This window comes from Aquarana catesbeiana, linkage group LG07 (assembly GCF_042186555.1).
Source record: "Aquarana catesbeiana isolate 2022-GZ linkage group LG07, ASM4218655v1, whole genome shotgun sequence".
NCBI classification, from domain to species: domain Eukaryota; kingdom Metazoa; phylum Chordata; class Amphibia; order Anura; family Ranidae; genus Aquarana; species Aquarana catesbeiana.
The window spans coordinates 313,637,954-313,662,119 of record NC_133330.1 but is presented as its reverse complement, the minus strand read 5'-3'; the positions used below and the strand labels follow the sequence as shown (position 1 = coordinate 313,662,119).

Here is a 24,166-nt window from a genome sequence, read left to right as displayed (position 1 = left end):
TGAAAAAGAAAATATGTTTATTATTTTTATAGGGGAAAAAAACTGCCTTTACAAATCACTTTAAAACAAAATTTTGCTCATCCCATACCCGCTATGGGCTACAGCTTCATTTTTGATCCTGTGTCATAAGTCAGGCATCTTTATTTGTATCTTTTAGGCTCCTTCCATGAATTACTGATCTTTGAACATCACCAGGGCCTAGAGATGATATGATTTATCATAATATGGGAGTAATACAGACATCATAGAGAGACAATGAATTAAACTTGTCTTCTTTTATTGACAGTTTATAATGAGCAATTAAACACATTCATAACATGCTAACGATCACATGTAGCCATCCATTGCATTTGTGCAGTAAAAACTGTAGGAACAAGACACAGAGAATGCAATTTATTATTACAACAATACCCCGGGTGTTTTCACCAAATTCTGACCAAGAAAAGTCCAGTTTGGGGACTCCTTTCAGATCAGTGCAGTAGTGGTATTTTTTTACATCATTAAAATGATCTTTTTTATTCTTCCAGAAATATTTACACACCTAACAGAACTGGAGAAACACCAGTAACTAAGACAATCTGTGTTGAAGGTAAAGGTAAAACTTATAGGACCAGCACCAACTTCCTGAAAAAACTGGAAGCAATAAATTAGGACAATTAAATAATCAACTTTGCAAATCATTTTCATTATCCGTTCTTATTATGCTTGTAGTAGAACTTGAAGGATGTTGAAAGTATGATTTTTTTTTTTTTTTGCAAAAAGGGACCTGCAAACACAGTCTACTATTCTCAAAGTGTAAAATAGGAAGAATTGCCTTAATTGCTATATTCATTAACAGTTCACCCTTTCATTTTTTTTTAGTGATGTATGAAAGAGTGAAAGAGAATCATTTTGGCTGGCATGGACAACCCAGCCTTAAAACTGAACTTCAGGCACACATCTAAATAAATATAGTTTTTTTACCTATCAAATGACTTGCATTGCTGCAATTTACATTAGCCTTAACACACAGAATAGCCAGGAGGTTGGCACCACTTATGCTACAAGTGGTGTCATCTCTCCACCCTCTGACTGCTGATTGGATAGTTAGGGAGCAGCAGTATATATGCATGCCCAGTCCTCTCTGCTCCCATCAGAAAGTTCCTGGTCAGTGCATTTCCATGCAGCACACCTGATGCTCCCAGTGCTGCCCCTCCCTTAACCAGTCTGCATGCTGCTGTATAGGGATTGTAAGAGGCTGACACAAAGTACTTAGGCCCCTTTCACACAGATGTCCCGATCGGGTCCGCCGATCGGAACCTCCATTCTTCTCCATGGAGCGGTGGGTGTAAACGGACATGTGTTCGTTTACAACTGCCTACATCTAAACCGATCCAACGAAAAGAGACAGATGGGGATCCGTTCCCCTTCCGTCCAGCGGATCAGATGACAGTAAGGTGTAAACGGACAGGCAATCAATAGAGGAGAGAGGTCTGTGTCCGTGTCCGCTCTGCTGAGCAAGGGAATTGCAGCCGAAGTCCGCCCCGTGTGAACGGGGCCTTAAACTAGCTGCATTACAAAAATACACTAAATGATCTATTAATGAAGAAATAGCTGCATTTATGTGTAGATTTTATATCTGACTGCGGTTCAGCTTCAAAGTAAGTCTGTGCTAATGCTACTAGTAAATTACACTTGGATAGAACAGAAGGCCCTTTCAGAATGCTTACAAACTTCCCTGAAACCCCCTAAATGCAGAGGGCTATATCAGTACCTCGCAAAGCCTCAGGCATATCTTATGCTTCCATACTGACCCATTAGTGAGAGGGGCAGCCTTGCTTACATGGTGAGGTCAACCACTGACTTCCTAGATGAAGTTGCTATTTGCTTAATGGAGATTTCAGTTTTCAGGGCCCCTAAGGTGCTCTGGAAGTAAATTGAAGGCAGCTGCACAGAAGTATCTACTATTCAATCTATGTGTAGGTCAGAATGAAAAGTAGTTTGGCATATAGGTGGCAATAATCATTTGAGCGAAGTGATCCATGCATGTGTTCCGGCTAGCGTGTCTCCAGAATGAACATTTGGGAAGGCATATGCGAACACCTACCAGTGGCTATCCAATTACTAATTCTCCTGATACTGGTGCTTGCAAGTTCCCAATACAAAAAAGATCCTCACAGACATCGGTCAGATCAGGTGGCCGTCACCATTTACAGTGCCTTGAAAAAGTATTCATACCCCTTGAAAATTTTCCACATTTTGTCATGTTACAACCAAAAACATAAATGTATTTTATGTGATAGACCAACACAACATGGCACATAATTGTGAAGTGGAAGGAAAATGATAAATGAGTTTCAATTTTTTTTACAAATAAATATCTGAAAAGTGTGGCATGCATTTGTATTCAGCCCCCCCCTGAGTCAATACTTTGTAGAACCACCTTTTGCTGGAATTACAGCTGCAAGTCTTTTTGGGGATGTCTCTACCGGCTTTGCATATCTAGAGAGTGAAATTTTTGCCCATTCTTCTTTGCAAAATAACTCAAGCTCTGTCAGATTGGATGGAGAGCATATGTGAACAGCAATTTTCAAGTCTTGCCACAGATTCTCAACTGGATTTAGGTCTGGACTTTGACTGGGCCATTCTAACACATGAATATGCTTTGATCCAAACCAGGGATATGCAATTAGCGGACCTCCAGCTGTTGCAAACCTACCAGTCCCATGATGCCTCTGCCTCTGGGTGGCATGCTTGTGGCTGTCAGAGTCTTGCTATGCCTCATGGGACTTGTAGTTCTGCAACAGCTGGAGGTCCGCTAATTGCATATCCCTGATCTAAACCATTCCATTGTAGCTCTTGCTGTATGCTTAGGGTTGTTGTCCTGCTGTAAGGTGAACCTCCTCCCCAGTCTCACGTCTTTTGCAGACTAACAGGTTTTCTTCTAAGATTGCCCTGTATTTGGCACCATCCATCTTCCCATCAACTCTGGCCAGATTCCCTGTCCATGCTGAAGAAAAGCATCCCCACAACATGATGCTGCCACCACCATGTTTCACGGTAGGGATGGTGTGTTCAGGGTGATGTCCAGTGTTAGTTTTCCTGTCATACACAGCGTTTTGCTTTTAGGCCAAAAAGTTCAATTTCGGTCTTATCTGACCAGAGCACCTTCTTCCACATGTTTGCTGTGTCCCCCACATGGCTTCTTGCAAACTGCAAATGGGACTTCTTATGGCTTTCTTTCAGCAATGGCTTTCTTCTTGTCACTCTTCCATAAAGGCCAGATTTGTGGAGTGCATGACTTATAGTTGTCCTGTGGACAGATTTTCTCACCTGAGCTGTGGAACTCTGCAGCTCCTCCAGAGTTACCATGGGCCTCTTGGCTACTTCACTGATTAATGCTCTCCTTGCCCGGCTTTTCAGTTTAGGTGGACGGCCATGTCTTTGTAGGTTTGCAGTTGTGCCGTACTCTTTCCATTTTCGGATGATGGATTGAACAGTGCTCCGTGAGATGTTCAAAGCTTGGTATCTTTTTTTTATAATCTAACTCTGCTTTAAACTTCTCCACAACTTTATCCCTGACCTGTATGGTGTGTTCCTTGGCCTTCAGGATGCCGTTTGTTCACTAAGGTTCTCTAACAATCCTCTGAGGGCTTCACAGAACACCTATTTATACTGAGATTAAATTACACCCAGGTGGACTCCATTTACTAATTAGGTGACATTTGAAGGCAATTGGTTCCACTAGATTTTAGTTAGGGGTATCCGAGTAAAGGGGGCTGAATACAAATGCATGCCACACTTTTCAGATATTTATTTGTAAAAAATGTTGAAAGCCATTGATCATTTTCCTTCCACTTCACAATTATGGGCCACTTTGTGTTGGTCTATCACATAAAATCCCAATAAAATTTACATTTACATTTCTGGTTGTAACATGACAAAATGTGGAACATTTCAAGGGGTATGAATACTTTTTTCAAGGCACTGTAGCAATTCTTCCCTCAAAAAGTAAAATAAATCCAGGTCCAGGTGGGGTATAATGGCCCACAGGATTTGGTGAACTGTAGTAGTTCCCTACAAATGGCAATGCAGTCCTCCAGGTACAGTCCCCCATTTTCCACCCTTACCATTTCATATATGAGTAAAATGTTTTGGCCATGAAAATCTTTAAATATTTGTATAGCTATACAGTTTTGAATATACATACATAAATGGATCTTGAAAATAAAATATTATTTGAACAGTTGAGGATTTCACTGTTCAAATCATTATACATGAAACATAACTAGGCTGTAAATTTCCTAGAGATTCCAAATCTTGTGTGTTTAAATGTAGTCTTAAAGGATTTTTGTACTCACCGTAAAATCTTTTTTGGAGTCCTATGAGGGACACAGGGAGTTTTGGGAACGATTGCTGGTTACTGTCATCTCCTTGATCATTACCCACAGGTACCACTCATTCTTAATCCAGACACATGATTGCTTACTGATCACACAATTCAGTTATCAGCAGGTAGCACCGGGGATTTCTTTGAGCCTCTCACTCAGCGATTGCAGCAACAACTACATTGTAATTCTCTACACGCAACAGTGTTTTTTGGTTTTTTTTTTCATTCTAGCACACAAGTTTCCCATAATGGGAATGCCATAAGAAGGCACTATGGCAAACACTGAGGCAAGCACCATGGAGAAAACTTAGAAAGCTGTGGCAAGACTGAACAGTGAAAGCCCTGGAAGGATGGTGATCTGTAAGCATGTGTCCTAGCTGCCCATAAAGGTCAGAGATTGCCTCTGGGGAGAGAAAAGGATAGAGTAGATGAATACCACACAAATCTTTGGACAAACCGGTCCCAAAAGGTAGACATTTTATATGAGAGAGAGAACTGTAACCAGGCTGGGATAAAGCCTCTGACACCAAACTGACACAGGAGCTGGAACAACGACTCTTTGAAGGAACCCCAAAAGGGGCCGAGGTAGGTCTGTTAATCTGTGCGGTGAGGTAGAAGGTGAGGAGCTGAAGATAATATTGATATATCAAATTGTGCACCTAATTGCCTAAAGAATAAATTACCCAGGAGTCCACAAGGATCAACAAAGGCCCCACCACACTAGGACTCTAGGGACACACCTTCATGCTCATGAAGGCTTCTCTGTGGGTTTATCAGGCTTTTAACCCCAGACCTTACAAGTGGCCAGAAGTTGGGATGCCTAGGCATACCTACTCCAGGAGTAGAGGAGAGGAAGGGAGGAGATTATCTGACCTGCCCCCAGTCTTCTAAAGCTTAGGTAGATAGGTGCTCTCAGCTCCAGTAAAATCTTTGAAGATAATGTCAAAGGCTGGTCTGAAAAGATGTTGCCTCTTGAAAACCAAGCAGGTCAGGCAACCTTTGGATTAATTGTCCGAATTCCAGCTCTTTAATCGGTGTGCTCTGTGCATGTGTATTGACATAATACTCATACAGGAGACAAGCCCAGTTACTTCCAGCAGGCCATCACATTTGAAGCATTAGGATCCTGACATCTGCTCCACTGCTGCAGAAGGAGAGCTTCTTTTTGAGGCATCTTGACAGATTCATCATGATTTGACAAATTAAAGTGATTGTAAAGAGTTAGGGGTTTTTCAACCATAAATGGATTTTCTGCATTAAGGTAAAAAAAAAAAAAAACCTTCATTGGTCAGTCAACCCCCAAATACTTATCTGAGCCCAATCTCGATCCAAAGCTGTGCTCGAGAGCAGTGGTTCTGCTCTCTCTCTCTCTTCACAGGACATGGAGGCAACAGCAGGAGTGATTGGCTCCTGCTGCTGTCAATCAAATTCTATCAGGGGGGTGTGGGGGCCAGGGCTTGGCCACCCTGTGTGTGTCAAAAGATGCACACAGCCCAGCTTGAGATTGAGTCTGCACGTCTGTCCCCATAGAAGGTTTTTGATAAGGGGGCAGATGAAGAACAGTAGGAGCAGACAGTGCCAGCGAGAGACCTTAGAGGTTTGGGGCCACTTTATTCAAAACCTTTGCACAGAGCAGGTAGGTATTACATGTTTGTTATAAAAAAAAAATTAAAAAAACACTTTACAATCACTTTAATGTTACTGACAGAATAGGGGAAAGGAAAAGCCCTGATAAGGTGAGTTATGAATGAACCACAGTGGATGTAGACCACTGGGACAAAATCCATTCCAAATCGGAATTAATCTTGTAAATGTTTTGGGGTTTCACGGGCATGTTGGGAGGTTTCCAAACCCCATATAAAATAGCTTGAAGAGCAGGTGCAATGGAAAGGTCTTTGCAGCTGCAGGAGCTCTGAAAGACCCAAGACTGAAGACATCAGGTTGATCCTCCAGATGCAGGGTAGAATGTAATGCATCAATAAGCGATGTAAAGGTATTTTTAATTCTGGAGTAAATGGAGAAGACTGACGCATCAAAGATAATCATCATGTAGAGACTGGGGTGACTCAAAATCAGAAAAAGTCACCGCAACCAATGTCTCTAAGGCCATGAGTAGATCATCTATAGAACCTGAGAGGGAAGGTGCAGATATAGGCTTAGAGCCTCTGCGATTAAAATCCAAAAACTGGATGACAAGAACTTTGACTACAAATTCTTGCTTGTCTGCAGAAGAGACCCCCAGTCACAATGCAGGGGACTTGCTCTCACCTGGTGAAGCTAAAAGAGGACTACAATGATAATGTGGACTCTATAATCATAGAGTAACAGTTTCAGATGTCAGTACATTTGGAAGGCACAGAACAAACATATGCAGGATGAGCTGGGGTCCCCCATTGCAGCTGGACTGTCCCCTCTGTGTCTAGAAACAGAAATGTTTTGATTGCATGGCATTAAGGCAACTAAGCTCAGGGTACAAGGCAAGGTCTCAGGTACTCACAAAACACAAGGGCCATATGGCCACATGGCTCTTTGCAATCCTGAAGCAGCAGCTGGGAAATGCTTTCTTGACGCTGAGTAGCGAGAAAGAGGGTGTTTGTGCAACACTGCACCCAGCAGAACACCGAGCTCAGTCCCTGCAACATAACCCCTTCTGAGGTTGGAAACTATGTAAGACAGAAATTTTAAAAGGCACCCACCATTCAAGTGGGGTAACGCCCAGTACTCAGCCTGATCAACCTACTCATAGAGCAAGTCTACACAGAGAGGGCAAGCACAGAGACAATGCCAATGGATCTGGACCCGATACAAACTTGTCACCAGAGTAGGGTTTGCAAGGCGCTTTTCATGGAACCCGATTTCCAAAGGTCACGTCCAGACTCAACCCACAACATCCCGTTCTGCACGATGTGGCCATGGCACTTTAAAGGGCAAGCTAAGAACAGGCCATGGCAGAGAGCTGCAATTGTATAGACTATTTCTAGCAGTGATGTAGAGAAGAATCTTCATTGAAGAGAAAAATGGAAAAAAAAAAAAGTTGGTTAGACTTTTCCAGCAGAGGTGAAGAACAGATGTCCATCCTCCAAGTACACAAACAAAAAAAACTGAGGCATTCTGGTTGTAGAAGGGGCAATTTGTTTTGCTAGCCATTGTCCAATCCTCCTGTGTGAGGAAGTATGACTCAAAAAGGTAAAAGACTTCCTGTGTCCTTCAATGAACAAAAAAGAAATACATGATAATGCATTGCTGTACTGAAAGGACTTGTTACATACCTGTAATTTTAAACCATGCTCAATTTTTTAGGCTGTAATTCCATTGCAGTCATTAGCTGCTATTATAAAATGCTTCAAATCCTTCAAGCATGGGGTTTCGCTGATCATATGGTCCAAAATAGGAACTGCTATTTTTGCCTCGAATCACTAGGCTCAAACATGAACTAGAACAACGTTATTGGAAAAAGAGAAAAAGTGTCTATTGGTTATTAAGGGGGCAACACTTAAAGTGACCTTATCATGGTAAAAAATATTCTATACATAAGATCCTTGCCATAGAAGAGCATTTTTCCTCCCTTCTCTGGCAGTTCCCATCTACCTTCTCTTCTTTCCAGCACTTTAGCCTGTAAGACATTCAACCTTTCCAGGTGCATCAGTTGCCTGTGTTCCCCATTGCACGACATGGTTCTATCCTTTGACCCCTATATCACGTGCATGTGTCCTGTAACGACATATGGGTTGTAGCGTGGCGTGGTAAAATATTTTTAAAAAAGCATCGGATACATCCAGAAGCGCTAAATGAAAAAGAGACTTGAAGGCTGCAGTGCTGAAATGGAGGGGAGGAAGGAGATACACGACGCCAGAGGAGGGACCTGTCGTCTAGACTATGTTTTAACTATTTTTTAACCTGTTAGGGTCGCATTATATTCTTGACAGACACCAGACAAATGAGGGCCAATGTTTATCTCAAAATCTAGAATCTTGTTCCAATCTCTAATGTTACTATTACCAAAGTGTTTGCATTACTAGCATTAGTGGAAGTATGTACATTTGTCAGCTACCTTTGACTCTGCCCTAAACTCTTGCATTCTACTGCAATTTCTGCAGTCTGTGGTGACCACATACAAAGGGATTCCCTGACTCTAAGAATTTAGAAATTTAAGAGAGATCTCTAGCAGCCTTTAAGGCAAAGCTGTAAGGACAGAAATATGAAAAATGTGGGTTTTACAACCGAACAATAGCAGCTCCTATATTTCTACCCTGACAGATCCACTTTGAATTGAACATCTCAGTCATTTATAAGAATATCTAGCAACTTTTAAGAGCATGCCTAGGGGCAGACACCACCAAATGAATCAAGTCAGAAAAAGCTATCTTTGAGCCTAGGTTCACACTGACAGCGGGAATGAAATCGTGCGGGTTCAGCTGATTTCATTCCCGCATGTCAGTCCTGAATTAGGTGGCGGATTCAGAGACATCTGTGCGGGTTTCTGTACAAATGTCTATTGCAATCGAACCCTGAAGTCGCCAAAATAGTACAGAAACTACTTTTGGGAATCGGTGCCGCACCGCTTTGGACGGTGCCATTGCCGGCAATAGCCCCTGATTTGGCATGCGATTTGATTTGGCATGCGATTTGCAATGTGAACCAGGGCTACGCCCAACTGAACTTGCAGTTTGAATCAGCTTAATATATTCTGCAGAGAAGAAAGCTTGCTCTCTGCAAGGAGGCAATGGTCTCTCTTCAGAGGTCTGAAATGCCCCCTGCTCAGAGCTAGATCTCTCCAATCAGCATGGGGTATGAGCTTTGCTGATTGCAGTGCTATAGGTCTGACTTTGCAGGGGCTGTATTGGACCTCTGCAAAGGGGCCACTGCCCCCACACAGAGAGCAAGAGATGTTCTATGCAGCATTTTTGTCAGATGACAGGCTTTTCTACTAAGGGTGTGGCTGCTTTCTAAAATTAAACAAACTTTAGAACTTTGCACTTCTTTTGTTTTGATAAACCTGAAATGCATTATCTAATTTAAAGAAGAAGTATGGCTAAAGCTTTTTTGGCTATACTTCTCCAGTGAGTCACAGAACTGCAGTTAGCTCTGCACTCCTGTGACCCATTTTCAGCCGACAGCAGGCTAAAGTCCGCTGTCGGCTGACATCCCTGAGCCGGTCAAGGCTCTGAAAATATCCCGACCTTATGGTCGGGATCCGTCCAGAAGCCTGGACCGGCAGCTGGCTCAGCCACTCAGTAAGCCACTGAGAGTCTGAGCCAGATGCTCCCTCCCCCTCCACAGTGAGCGCTGGAGGGGCGGGGCAGAGCAGAGATCCGGTGACTGACAGTCACCGGCTCTCTGCAGGCTAAAGACCGAGAGCAGAGCGATCAATGGTGTTTAATCGTTCAGTTCTCAGTCTTAAGCCGGGTATACACGGGCCGAACGTTGGGAGACATTTGCAGGTTCAAAAAAAAAAAAAAAAGTCCGACATTCGGCCCGTGTGCATGTCGGTCTGGCCAGCTTCTGTTGGACGAGCATGCTGGAAAACCAACAGCTGACCGACTCCAGACTCACGATCAGCGCTCTCCGCCAATGACGGAGAGTGCTGATCGGAGTGTTCTGGCGGAAAGGGGGGAGGCCGCCCCCATCAGGACACGACAGCTCTGTGGGGGAGATCGCTGTACTAATGTCAGATGTTTAGGAACCGGGTTGCATGAAAAAGAAAAAACCTAATACCCTAATACCCCTTTCACACTGAGGCAGTTTTCAGGCGTTTTAGCGCTAGAAATAGCACATGTAAAGCGCCTGAAAACTGCTTCCCATTCATTGCAATGGGTGCCTTCACACTGGGGCGGTGCGCTTGCAGAACATTAGAAAAAGTCCTGCAAGCAGCATCTTTAGGGCGGTTTGGGAGCGCTGTATACAGTTCTACAGCCGTATAGGCAAGTATGATCTTTTTTTTCCGACTCCCATACTTCTCTTTTAAGCTATTCAATTGGACTTTAAACTAGTTTCACTTTGCTACCACAGACTGACCTTAGTACTAAATCATCCCACCCACCATCCCTCCGTCCAACGAGAATGCCTCAGTGGACAAAAGGGCAGTCTCATTGGATTGGGAAATGGCAGAGGATGGGTCTTATCCTTAAAGTTAAGCCCCAGTACCTAAATATAACTAGTTTTACCAGACATTTTTTGTCATCTCTAAGCATGTTTAAAATTGACAGGATCACTTTAATGAAAAAGCAGAAAGGTGAAAATGTGTGAAATAATTTCCTACCATTCCTTCAGTTCTTTTCTCCGCATTAGGAAAGTGGTTAGAAAGTCAACAATGGGCAGGAAAACCTAATTGCACAATAAATAGTATAACAGGAGCATATTTAGGTTTCCCATAATTACCAATTTCCATCTGTCAAATGTCTGCTACAGCCTAGGAAACATTTTATTATTTGCTATGGTGGAGAAAAGCCATCTTTCTTTTCTTCAGGTTCATCAATTTAAAAAGATCAAAAGATGGGAAAAAGTTATCTTACATCTCAAGGGCACAGAAGAGTGCAGTTGGGACTGTGTGCACCACAGAAATCGTGAATGATTCTCAAAATCACATGTAGGCACACATACCACCGACTCCCTCATGCAGAAACTTGGCCTCAACAACAGAATGTACTGCACATATACATGCTTGCGCAAGCCCAATTACAGGCAGGTGTCTTAGCAAAAGCAATGGGCTGGTAGGTAGTTGGTTCCCAGGATCACCAAAACCTTTTGCATTTCAATCCCAACTTGGAAGAAGGGTCAATGCATTGCAAGTGCATTAAATGTTCAGTTCCATTCAACAACTGATGACCAATTCACACAGCAATTTTCCAGTGTGATGGTTTAAAGCAATCCCTGCTGCACCTTCGTCAATCCTTACACATCCTAATGTTCACCAAGTTGTCACATTTCTTGCAATCATCTTGATGTTTTGCAACCGGAGGCCAGGCCATGGACAAAAAATATTTACATATTACTCAAGTTTTTTACATGTAAATCAGTAGGAAACTGCAATGTATGGACAGCATGCTGGAGAGCTAGACTGCTGTTCTTTTGAAGAGCGCAGCTTTTTGGGTCTCCAGCAGTCCAACACACCCCCTGCACACTACTCTGATGAATAAAGCTCATGCTCCCTGAGCAGTGATGTTGATTACAGCAATGTACCGTGGGTGTTTTGGACTCATGGTGACCCAAACATTGCCAGTGGTCTGGGTCTCCAGCGTGCTGCTAGCACAAAGTAGCTTCTTACATTTTAAATCATGAACATAAAAATGTAAAAAAAAAAATTTCTGTACTTGCTATATACTCTGACTGCAAGACAAGTAAAACAACTAGTCTTTAATTGGCTTTAGGAATCAGTAAATTACCTTAAAAACAAGCCCTTAATGACCTCTGTAGGGCCATGCACTTTGGAGCAATTCATCCCCAAAGATGACAACAGAGACTCAGAAGTCAGCTTGCAGTATGTTTCTGAACAGCTTACAGCTGCCATTTGTTAACACTGGACGAATGACAGGCTGCCAAGTCTGCTAGCGGAAGCAAGGGAAGTTAAGCTGCAATTTATAGCGCTTTGGTTGTGAAATTGGAGGATGAATTTCTCCGAAATGCCTGCAGCCATAGAGGTTAACAGGCGCTTGTTTTAAAAGGATCTTTATTCCTGGTTGTTAATGTAAATATTTAAATGTCCACAGATTTGCTTTAAAAAGAACCAGTCACAACTGGGCTTTTGCAAAAATCTGTATATTTTCAGATAAACTATTATAATTATACATGCTTACTGGACATTTATATTCACCCCCTTACTTAGCATTACTTGCTTTGCCAGAGCCTGATCTCTCAGTTTAAAGTGATACTAAAGTCTAATTTTTTTTTAGTTAAACATGTTAGTTATACTTACCTCCTCTGTGCAGTGGTTTTGCACAGAGCAGCCCGGATCCTCCTCTTCTCGGGTCTCTCTTTGGTGCTTCTGGCCTCTCCTTCCTGTTGAGTGCCCCCACAGCAAGCAGCTTGCTACGGGGGCACCCGAGCCAAGCCACAGCTCCCTGTGTTCATTCAGAAAGAACCACGGCCCGCCCCCTTTCTCTCCTCATTGGCTGCCTGACTTTGATCGATAGCAGCAGTAGCCAATGGTGCCGCGCTGCTTTCTCAGCAAAATGAGAGGAGACCCGGGCAGCCAAGACACTCCTGCAACATCGCTGGATCTAGATCAGGGATCTCAAACTAGCGGCCCTCCAGCTGTTGCGAAACTACAAGTCCCATGAGGCATTGCAAGGCTGACAGTTACAAGCATGACTCCCACAGTCAAAGGCATGATGGGACTTGTAGTTTCGCAACAGCTAGAGGGCCACCAGTTTGAGACCCCTGATCTAGATGGATGTCAGGTAAGTATTAGGGGGGCTGCTGCACACAGAAGATTTTTTTATCTTAATGCATAGAATGCAATAAGAAATCAATTCTGCCTTTACAATCCCTTCAGGCTGGGTTCACACCTATGCGCATTGGATGCAGGTTTCCCCGCATCCAATTCACATGACAGGAGAATGTGACTGGCTCTCTATGGAGCCGGTTCGCATATCTCTGGGGAGGCTTGCACAGAAACGCTGTGCGTCTTTGGCTCAATTTCAGGGCCGAATTCAGGCAAAGATTCGGGCCCGGATTCTTCCCTGAAACGGAGAAAAGCGACGCACAGCGTTCCTGTGTGTTTCGTGGCCGTTTTAGGTTTGAACCGAGTCTTAAGTGGAATCCAACAGCTGCCTGGCCTCACATAAAAGTCACATAGTTAGCAGGAATAACAACTACAAGTCCCTGTTGTTCGATTCTGTAGTGCACTAGTACTGTAGATACTGTAGTGCACTAGTCATTTTCCTAATAGCTAGGAAACTGAGCATGACTCCAATATCCAGTTCAATATATCTGGACTGATTCACAAAATATGAAGCACAGAACACTGAAACAAAAGTGAGGAAATTCCCAGTAGCAACCAGATTCCCTGCTTCATATAAAAGATTTTAAAAAGGCAGGTTGCTACAGAAAATAACTCAACCTGTGCTGCAGTTTTTGTAAAAAAAAAAAAGCCCTTTTGTGTCACAGACTGCAAGCGCAGGACCTACCGCTGTGTTGCGATCAGTGCTTGTGATCTGGAAACTCTGGTAAAAACGCATACTGTACTGTACAATGATTCAAACCACACACTCATGCACTTGTGATGCATTTGATAAATGTACTACAGGGAGTTTAATTGCATGCTGGGACCCTATGGCTATTTACAACTTACATCACTTAACTGCTTAGGAAATGTTCTGAAACTTGTAAAAATGCATAATAAAGCTACACATGATGCTTTCAGAAGCCACATTTTTAAAGCTGAACTCCAAAAAACAATATACAGCTGAAATGCATATACATGAATGGATTCTGCTTGCCAAAAGATCTGTCATTAGGTCATTGATCTGTTCTCATCTCCTGTTGGCAAGCTCACAGTGCTAGACTGGCAACACTATGGATTATACTAAAACCTGAACACTGCCTGTCCAATCTAAAGCCGGCCATAGAGGGTTTGAATCTCAGCCGGTTCAAGCAGGGACCGGTCGAGATTCGAACCATGTATGGCAGGCTAACTGTATCTAAGTTGATCGATCAACTTGGATACAACCAGCATGTTGGATTTTCATGCGATTATTGCCAGCAATTCTTGTCACTATCAATAATCATTGTGTGTTCTTCTGGCAGGGATGGTCCCCCCCCCCCCCCCCCCCCCGCCAGGATAACAAAAAAGCTTCACAGAAGGGATTCCCCCATCAACACTGAGGCTGGGTTCACATATGTGTGGCTGTGGTTCCCAGCATGGATCCGATGCGTTCCTGTTCACTGGTTCAGGTGCAAATCAGGTCCAAATTTTTGCCTGAATTTGCACCAGAACAGGACCCAAACACGCACAGGACCCATTTAGAATGCAGGCCGTGGCTGCCCTGGAACTGTGTGACCTGGCTCCATTGAGAGCCAGTCACACTCCCATTTCATGCGGGGAAACCTGCCTCCAATTCGCACATATGTGAACCCAGCCTGACTGTGTTGATGGGAGAATCGAGCGATTTTCTTTCCTGCAACCAGTCTATGGCCGGCTTAACTCTCTTAGTTTCAGTTCTGCTGTGCAGCAGATAACAGGAAGTCAATATGAAGACAGGTCTGGGTACTTTTACAACCTATACTTCAATGTTTTTTTTTTTTTGGAAGTGTTTTGGAGTTCAGCTTTAAATCCCAACCTCCCACTCTAAGGAAAAGAAAACCGTTAAAAACACTTGCCCTAATCACAGACCATCTAACATTCCAAAATTGTGCACATGGTATGAAATATAACCTAAGATACAGAAATAATAGAAAATGTTTAATGTAATGCAAAAAAAAAAAAAGTAAAAGTGGCAAGAAGATTTCCATGTCATCCAGCTGTGGGAATTTCAGAATCGATTATGTTACAGCATATTTACTATGAGAATTAATGATAAAAATAAAGTTTCTGACCACAAACAATTGCAATTACTCCAATACAGGTCGGGGAAACCACAGAACCTCGAACATCCACAGTCGTTGAACTTTTTACAAATGTTTTTCATGAAAAGAATGAGTTGTGCTTTCAGGTACATTTCAAACTGTGCTGTCTATCACAAACTCAAAACGATTCGTCTGGCTTAGGGAGGCGGATGACTCCTGATACATGCCACCAGGGAACCTCGTTGTGCAGATATACTGCCCAGTTAATCTACTGACCTTGCTGTTTATGAACCTGTTACACAGGATAATGCTGATAGACTTCTTTGGGGAATCTTCTTAAATAATGACATCAAGGCTGGAGGTGGATGGGGAATTTGATAGCACCGGATCTACAAAGCAGTTATTCTTATGTTACATGAGCATAACTGTGTGTACCAGATTTACACTCCTCTCAAAATTATTTGAATCATTTTTGGTGGAGATTTAAAGTGTTACTAAACCCAGGACCCGGCATTCACTATATCTGTTCTCCCACAGTACACAGAACATGGAAATGCAATTATTTTAGTAAATATAAACTGCTAAATACCTTTTTCTCATCAACAGTACATAGTCTTGTGACTTCTATGAGTATCTGGAAAAAGCTTGTAGGAGAAGTTTTCATCCTTCTCTGACTGTCCTATGAGGCTGCAGGACCCCTGACCCTCTGTCTGGACAGTGTGAATTGGCCCTGTGCTGATCACATGCACCCTCCCAAGAAAAGAAAAAACTCTCTAGCAATACACATCAAACTGAGCATGTGCAGCCTGTCCCCTGGCTCTGTATTATCAGGAAATATATTGGGGACAGTGGAAAGAGGAGAGGATCAGAGAAGACAGGCTCAAACAGCCTTTTTACACAATGCAGAGTATTAACCCCTTAGGTTCCACAGTGAGTATAACAAGCATGCTTTACTGCATATATAGACTGATTTTACTGTTGTGGGTTTAGTAACACTCTAAAGAAACTACACTCAGTCCAGTCACCTCTATTCAGATGGAGTATGATGGGGTCTGATCTTATGCCAGATTGTTTTGGTTTTTTTTGTTTTGTTTTTTTAAGTGCCAGGCATTACCTCCCACACCCTGGCTCGCTTGTGGCTGGCCCTTTCAGCTGAGCTATTACTTAGTTTTCCATGTGTTCCTATGAAGATACCATTGCAGGGCTAATAATGCTTTATTTTTGTGCTGAGCAATTTCTACTGGATTCTCCATAGAAATAGAGGAAAAACTCCCTTAAAGAGGAATTCCAGGAATTAATATACATGGTCACATTGGTCCAGCTTGCACCAATGCAACTATGTACTGTATATACACCACACACTAACCTGGCTGATGCCCCTTGAAGCAAAGGCACCATTTTGAGAATGCTTTGCATGTTTTGAATGAATACAAAGTGTTCTCTGAATGGATGAGGTTGAGAGGTGGGGTGTTTGCTCTTTCCACCTCAATCAGAGAACACTTTGTATTCATTCAGAAAATGGGTAGCATTCTCTGAATGACACTCATGCTAAACACCCAACCTTCTGTGTTCAGAATGCAGCAGGGCAACTGCTTGGTGCAGAACCCGGAAGCAAATGGAAAATACTGGAATAGTGGTGTCTGCTTCAATCATTTCCAGTGGCATCAGCCAGGTATGGTATATGCAGAGTTACACTGATCCAACCTGGACCAATGTAACTATATATGAAAAAAATCCTTACCAGGAATTCCACTTTAAAGTGTACGTCAGGGCAAAATAAATCAAAATGAGTACATCTCTGCAATATATGCATGTTCCAATGTTTCCCTTTAAAACACTGCAAATATGGAAAACGTTCTGTTGGTCTCCAAGAAATCCCTTGTGCTTGTCAGCCCCAACAGGACGTTACAACTTCTAATCTAAAATTCCAACCAGCATTGTCGGACCTGTCTAATGGAATACAGAACTCTGCCGATCTCCCAACCTCTCTCTGTCCCTCTCCAGATGCTTACATTGAATTTCCCCAGTAAAACATGCTGCTGTCTTGGTTGCAGGAAAGAAATTTGCTTGATTCCCCCACTGACACTGTGTTGACATGAGAATCCCTCCCACGAGCCATTGTGTTCTCCTGGTGGGGGGAAACCGCCCCCACCGGGAGAACGCAGGGATTATTGCTAGCGGCAATAACAGCCACTAAAGTGCCGTTTCTTCAGTGCGCATGTGCCGATGACATTGGCACATGTGGATACAGTGAATATCTCCTAAACGATGCAAGTTTAGGAGATATTCAAGGTACCTACAGGTAAGCCTTATTATAGGCTTACCTGTAGATAAAAGTGGTAGTAGTACAGGGTTTACAATCACTTTAAGGAAAAAGCTCTTAGGAGATGTAGTTCTGGGTTGTGCCTACTTATTAGGAATTGAGTTCTAGCAGCTGCCCCTGTAGCAGTTGTACAAGTCTGGTGATGTCACAAGAAGTTAAAAAAAAAAAGCTGTTTATCTCAACAGGAGCAAGGTAAAGAATGCAGTAATGCTGGGATATGATCAAGAGGGGGAGATGGAGGTTTGGGGGTAAATCTTAATGACTAGACATACCCTTTAAGATTACCTAACAAGCTGAGCTCTGTTGAGGGTTGGTAGAGTTTGGATGTTGGGGTACAACACAGCATCCAATACCTACCAAATCATGGACCCAGCCCACCAAAAACTGAGAATGCCATTAAAACTTCGACTGGGACTACAAAAACCTGTGCTTTGCAATATTTCATGCCCACCTGGGTTACCAGCATTTTAAAAAATCCATCTATCGTAGACACCAGTAAAAATAAATTTAACTATATAAATATATATTAGAAACATTCACATTTAAGAAAGTTCTGATCGAACACGACAAGCATCTTCTACCATTATTATCAAAATAAATTTTTCTTCCTACTTCTACACTAAGGCATGTCATGCACAAATTAGGTCTTAACAGACAACAGGCTCAAGCGTCATTGCATTACCATAAATCAGACATTAAAGAAATATATATATAAAAAAAAAAAAAAAAAAAAAAAGACACCAGTAACTGGCGTTTCCTTCATTGGCTCCTCCTAACATTCTCCCACCTGAGTCACATATTAATAAAATTACCCCTCCTGGGCCACAGCAATTTATAAAAATACAATTTAAAAAGGTGCAGAGGAGATTAGAGGTGTGCCATCATTGTGTCCAATTCATTTGTACAGCACACTAAAGTCAAGGTTTCCAAAGTCGGACATCGCTACATTCTCAATGCTAACTTTGCCGAGCTAGGATATCAAGAAGCTGATTGGCTGAAGCCCTGACACAGGGAGATATAAGGGGCTGATAGGAGATCAGGAGAGGAAAGTAGAAGCAATGCCCAAAAAAAGCGGCAACCAGTAAATGGGGTTGTTTTACTAAAACCAGAGAGTGCAAAATCTGATGCAGCTGTGCATGGTAGCCAATCAGCTTCTAGCTTGTTAAATTAAGCTTCAACAATGAGACCTCGTTCACTCTGGAGCAATTTGTCATGCGATTAGACGAGTCAAATCACGACAAGTCGCAGCCTATTGCCGGCAATGGCACTGTACCAATTGGTGTGACACCGATTTTGTGGCGCCGCACTGATTTGCAAAAGTAGTTCCTGCACTACTTTTGCCGATTTCAGGTGCGACTTCAATAGACATCTGTGTATGAAGCCACACAAATGTCTATCAAGTAGCACCTGAAATTGCGCTGACCTTGCTACTTTGAAATCGCGTTACTTCAAGTGAAGTAGCGCAATTTCAAAGTAGCATCAATGTGAACCAGGGCTTAAACCGGGAAGCTGATTGGTTTCTTTGCAGAGCTGCACCAGATTTTGCTCTCCAGTTTTAGTAAATCAACCCCATTGTTTCATGTTTGCCAATAAGGTGCAGTCTATGGTATGCCGATTCAAAACATTACAGAACTTCATCCAACACTGAGTGCTGAGGGTCTCATTCCCCTTCATGGGTATTTGCTAGGCAATCATCACCCAACATTGATGTGACAGTCTAATGCTGGCCAATCACAGCTTGACTTTCAGGCAATTCCAGATGAATCGACAGAAATAAAAGCTATAGGGTGACCTTGTTGACACTACCCGGCTCCACAAAAGTCGACTGAAGAATCGGAGGACCTGGTATAAAATTGTCAGGCAAGCAGTGACTGTTATCAGTTCCTGTTCGGGTATTCAGACAGCCACATGTGCTGTGGCTGTCTGAATACAATAGTAGGAAGGGTATATATCCTCCTTTCACACTGTTTGGAGAGGAAATTTTCCTGGCATCAGTGGGAGTAAACATTGCCACATTTGGTATGGGGGGGGGGGATCAGTGCCTTCCACAACGATACCATCATCATTGGTATCATTGGGAGGAATAGTGCCCCATTATTGATGTCAGTAGGAAAATGGTGCCTCATCATTGGTGTCAGTCAGTTGGCAGAATGGTGCCTTGTATCAATAGAAGGAATAGTGCTCCAAGGGACAGATAAACGCAAGCAGTGGGCCGCATCTGGCCCCCAGGGCGCAGTTTGGAGACCACTGTACAAGAGAATAGGTTTTAGTGTCAGGTCATTTTGGTGCATCAGCGGTGAAAGTATGACCACTAAAGCTTTATTCTTACAGATTAGTTTGAAGATTTGGAGTTGGGTTGGTAAAAAAACCTTTGGTTGAACTGCAGCCAAAATCTTTTGCTTTGGAATGGGGCAAAAAATACTTTGATCGGGCATTTTTGCAACCAGTGTTCCCTTTGCAGAGATTTTCCCTAAGGGCTCTTTCACATGGACAGGTGGCTGATCAGCGTTTTTACTACCCCACTGGCCACCCAACTGAATTCTAACAATACAGCTTGACAGGGCTCTATACATGCCTTGCCTGTGCCACTTTGCTTCATGGCCAGAGCATTTTTAACTCGGGCTGAAGACTTTGACAGGCAGCACCACCTGTTAAGCTCGCCAATTAGAATAATGGGGCTGCTCGCCAACCATGAGCCAAACAATTATCTCACATTAGTGGCCCAGTCACATTATGTAAAATTGCTGTTCAATGCGCCTCCTGAACACTGTCCTCTGAAAAGGGATCTAAACAGAGGTAAGCTTACTGCCTGTCTGAAAAGAACCCTTATTTCCTGTCCTGGTGACTGCTATATCCCAGACAAGGAGTAAGGCAAATTCTCCCCACTGGGAAACACAGACAGCAACAGAAATCTGGCAGAGTTTTTACCACTTCTCTACTTTACTGTAGATATGATTGATAATTACTGTTGCATGCTGAAACATCATAAGCTCTATACCAGCCTTTCTCAACTAGTGTCCTGGGGAACCCTATGGTCCCTTCAGAGGTTGCCAGGAGTTATTTAATGAGTTAGCAATTTCTATCTAACAATGAAGCACTGACACCAATGATCTTTTTAGCTATCTTGGAAATTCTCCCCATTGACCACCAATGTAAGAGGAGCATCCTTCCACCCCAGCCACCAATGTAAGGGAAGCATTCTCCGACTAATCACCAATGTAAGGGAGCCATTCTTCCACCACCAACCAATGTAATAAGAGGATTCTTCCCACCAATTACCAATGTAAGGGGGGCATTCTTCCCACTGACCACCAGTGTAAGGGGGCATTCTTCCCACTGACCATCAATGTAAAGGGGGCAATCTTCTCACTGACCACCAATGTAAGGGGAGTATTCTTCCCACTGACCACCAATGTAAGGGGAGTATTCTTCCCACTGACCAACACTGTAATGCCGCGTACACGTGAGCGGACTTTTCGACCGGACTGGTCCGACGGACTATCCGATGGACTTCCGAATGAACGGACTTGCCTACACACAATCACACCAAAGTCCGACGGATTCGTACGTGATGACGTACGACTGGACTAAAATAAGGAAGTTGAAAGCCAGTAGCCAATAGCTGCCCTAGCGTCAGTTTTTGTCTGTCGGACTAGCATACAGACAAGCGGACTTTTCGGTGGAGTTCCGACGTAAAGATTTGAAACATGATCCAAATCCAAAGTCCGTCAGATTTTCGACCGAAAAAGTCCGCTGCAGGTCCGATGAAGCCCACACACGGTCGAATTGTCCGCCGGACTCGGTCCGTCAGACCACTCCGGTCGAAAAGTCCGCTCGTGTGTACGCGGCATAAGGGAAGCATTCTTCCTACTGACCACCAATGTAAGGGGAGGATTCTTAACCACTGACCAGCAATGTAAGAGGAGCGTCCTTCCACCCCAACCACCAACGTAAGGGAAGCATTCTTCCCGCTGACCACCAATGTAAGGGAAGCATTCTTCCCTCTGACCACCAATGTAAGGGAAGCATTCTTCCTGCTGACCACCAATGTAAGGGAAGCATTCTTTCTTCTGACCACTAACAATAATGTACTGTGAACTGTAGATATAGTAATTATTGGTGGGGGTTTCCCAAGACCTGAAATATATCTCAGGGGTTTCACCATGTTAAAAAGTTTTAGAAAGGCTGCTCTATAAAACAACAGTTCCACATACATGCTATCTATGAATATTAGGTCAAATAAGAATTTATTGGCACCAAAGGTTACCAATACGTCTGCACTTGAAACAAGTATTCCGATTTTGAACAGACAAATGGATTTGGAGGAATACTGTATACTGCACCCTCTAGTAGTGGATACCTCGTTGAAACATACTGAATACAGGTTACAAAAGTAATACTATGGGCAAAACGTCTACTTTCCTTCCAGTGTTTATATAGCATCCCCAGCAGAAGGGAGTTGCAGGAGAGATACAAGAAACTCCTGTTAGCCAAACTTACAAAGCATGGCAGTTGGGTCATACCAGTGCAGTACAAGGAATGTGTCTCTTGCAGCCCAACACACAGCTTCCAATTTACATGTTATTTACAGTGGCAGGATTGAACGAAAATAGCTCATTACATTTATATAGATCATACAAATTAAAATGATTCTTCCCCCCCAAAAAAAAACAAAAAAAAAAAAAAAAACATAAATAGGACACTTAAAATCACAGCCAACAAAAATGCCCTCTGATGTAATGAATCTAACAAAAGGAATGATTTATACAGAAAAAAAAAGTAAAAAAAGAGTGACTTCAACTTTATAAAGGCAGTGCCGATAAATAATTATACATTCCGCGTCTCCACATCAATCTTTTCCTCCGATTGGCCCACTTCTGATTCGGTCATTGCGACACTTTGTCTCAACGTAATTTCAGGTCCCCCGCCATAGATGGACTGAAGGAAGTTCCAGGTTTCTTCCGAGATCTGTCCAGAATCTGCTCCTGATGGGCATGTTTAGAAATTGAGTTTAGTTGGTATCTAAAATAGGCACCATTAAGCATTGGATAGATTGAGGAAGGTTTAGAACCTCAGGAATCTGTTGCTATCTCTGCTAAGGGTGGTCACTCCTCACCTCCTGTCCTGGTGGCCATGCAGGAAGTAAATGTGAAAATCTCACCAGTGAAAAGTTCTAAATCTCCCTTCTATCCAAAACTAATAATAATGAAAAAAAAAAAGTCTAGAAATACTTTTGCTTTTTTTTTTATTTCAGAGGGAAAAAAAAACATGTAATTCACACAACAGTGATCCGTAACAATGCACATGAGGTATGCTGCATTAGGGTTGCTCACACATTTAAATGGACTCCTTGCTTTACTATACTGTATGTGATTATAGATATATCCTAGAGATATTTTGGATACTGTGATTTCTAATTTTTGTGTACTTTGTGTGCTACAATTATGTACCTGTATTTTTTGCATTTATGAAAATGCAAATAACCGCCATTGTTATGGCAACCTGCAATACCCTGAGTGCGCCGCGCTTTGTTCACAATGCGCAGTCAAGAGATCTGGAGGTGCATGCTAGGTACCCAGCAGTACCATTTCCCTGAAGGAACTCCAAGAGGGCTTCAGATGCCCACACTAAGGATGGACGCTTACTGGATCCTGAGGGGACAATGAATACTAAAAAAAAAAAAAAAACATAAGACAGCAAACGTTTTCATTTGCAGCATATGCAGATTTAGATTGCATAAACTGCGAATATCACGGGGGTTATTTAAAAAAAAAAAAAAAAGACCGGAGCTCTGCTTTAAGGAGGGTGAAAGTGCTGGCTGCCAACAGTCCTTCAGATTTACGTGCATGTCTCAGCAAATGTCTACACTCAGTCATTCTTCATCAATGTTTATAATATTTCTCCATGACCCACCCATTTCCAGGTATGATATTAAAGAGGAAGTAAATGTAAAAAAAGAAAAAAAAAATGCAAACAGGCAGGCTTTTTGTTGCAGAAGAGACATGCAATGTCTCTTCTACAATAAAGTACAGCGAGGGAAAAAAGTATTTGACCCCCTGCTGATTTTGTACGGTTGCCCACTGACAAAGAAATGATCAGTCAGTAGTTTTAATGGTAGATTTATTTTAACAGTGAGAGACAGAATAACAAAAATATCAAGAAAAACGCAATTCAAAAAAGTTATAAAGAGATTTGCATTTTAACGAGTGAAAGAAGTATTTGACCCCTTTGCAAAACATGACGTCGGTGATGACGAAACGCTTAGGAAGGAGCCGGTGACGTGTGACGCGACTTGTGTGCTGGAACGAAGCGGCCATTTTGCTGGTTGGAAACGCTGAACGTTTCCTCTGCTTGCCTGTTATTAACTACTGAAATGTGAGTGTAACCACTTTTAAACTCTTCAATAAAAAGATGATTAGGATCTTTGCACTATGAAGTGTTTTTTCCCTCTATTGGGTACTACATGTGGCGGAGGAGCTGATATACTCCTTCCCATGCAGTAGTGGAGCTGATATTGAGAAGCATCTAGGCTTGCTGGTATCTATCTGAAGGGGCTGCAGTTTTTTATCCCCCATGTTGCTGAGGAGCGGTTATTGAAAAAAATACCTAGGCTTGTTTAATCTACCTAAGGGTAAGAGGCAGTGTGTTTGGGTGATGGTGGCGGTGTCCTTATAAGTGGATTTTGCAAGATGTATTTCTGTTACTATGGACTTTTAAATGAAGTTGATGTATAATCTATTCAATACATTGAAAGCTTATGTTGGACTATCACACAGTTCCTATTAGCGCTACACTATTTTTTATATTACAAAAAATGACTTGGTGGCAAAACCCTTGTTGGCAATCACAGAGGTCAGACGTTTCTTCTAGTTGGCCACCGGCTTTGCACACATCTGAGGAGGGATTTTGTCCCACTCCTCTTTGCAGATCCTCTCCAAGTCATTCGTTTTTCGAGGCTGACATTTGGTAAC

The 24,166-nt window shown here is 42.7% G+C and overlaps 1 protein-coding gene across 1 annotated transcript in view; it reads right to left on the bottom strand.

Annotated features, from left to right (window-relative positions):
- Positions 1 to 260: 260 nt before the first annotated feature.
- The window catches only part of USP33 (ubiquitin specific peptidase 33), a 126,576-nt gene continuing 102,670 nt past the window's right edge, over positions 261 to 24,166 (bottom strand). The window contains exon 24 of the mRNA XM_073593709.1: positions 261 to 22,180. Within this exon, the coding sequence (XP_073449810.1) occupies positions 22,023 to 22,180 (158 nt within the window). The 3' untranslated portion in view covers positions 261 to 22,022. The remainder of the gene's footprint in view (positions 22,181 to 24,166) is intronic.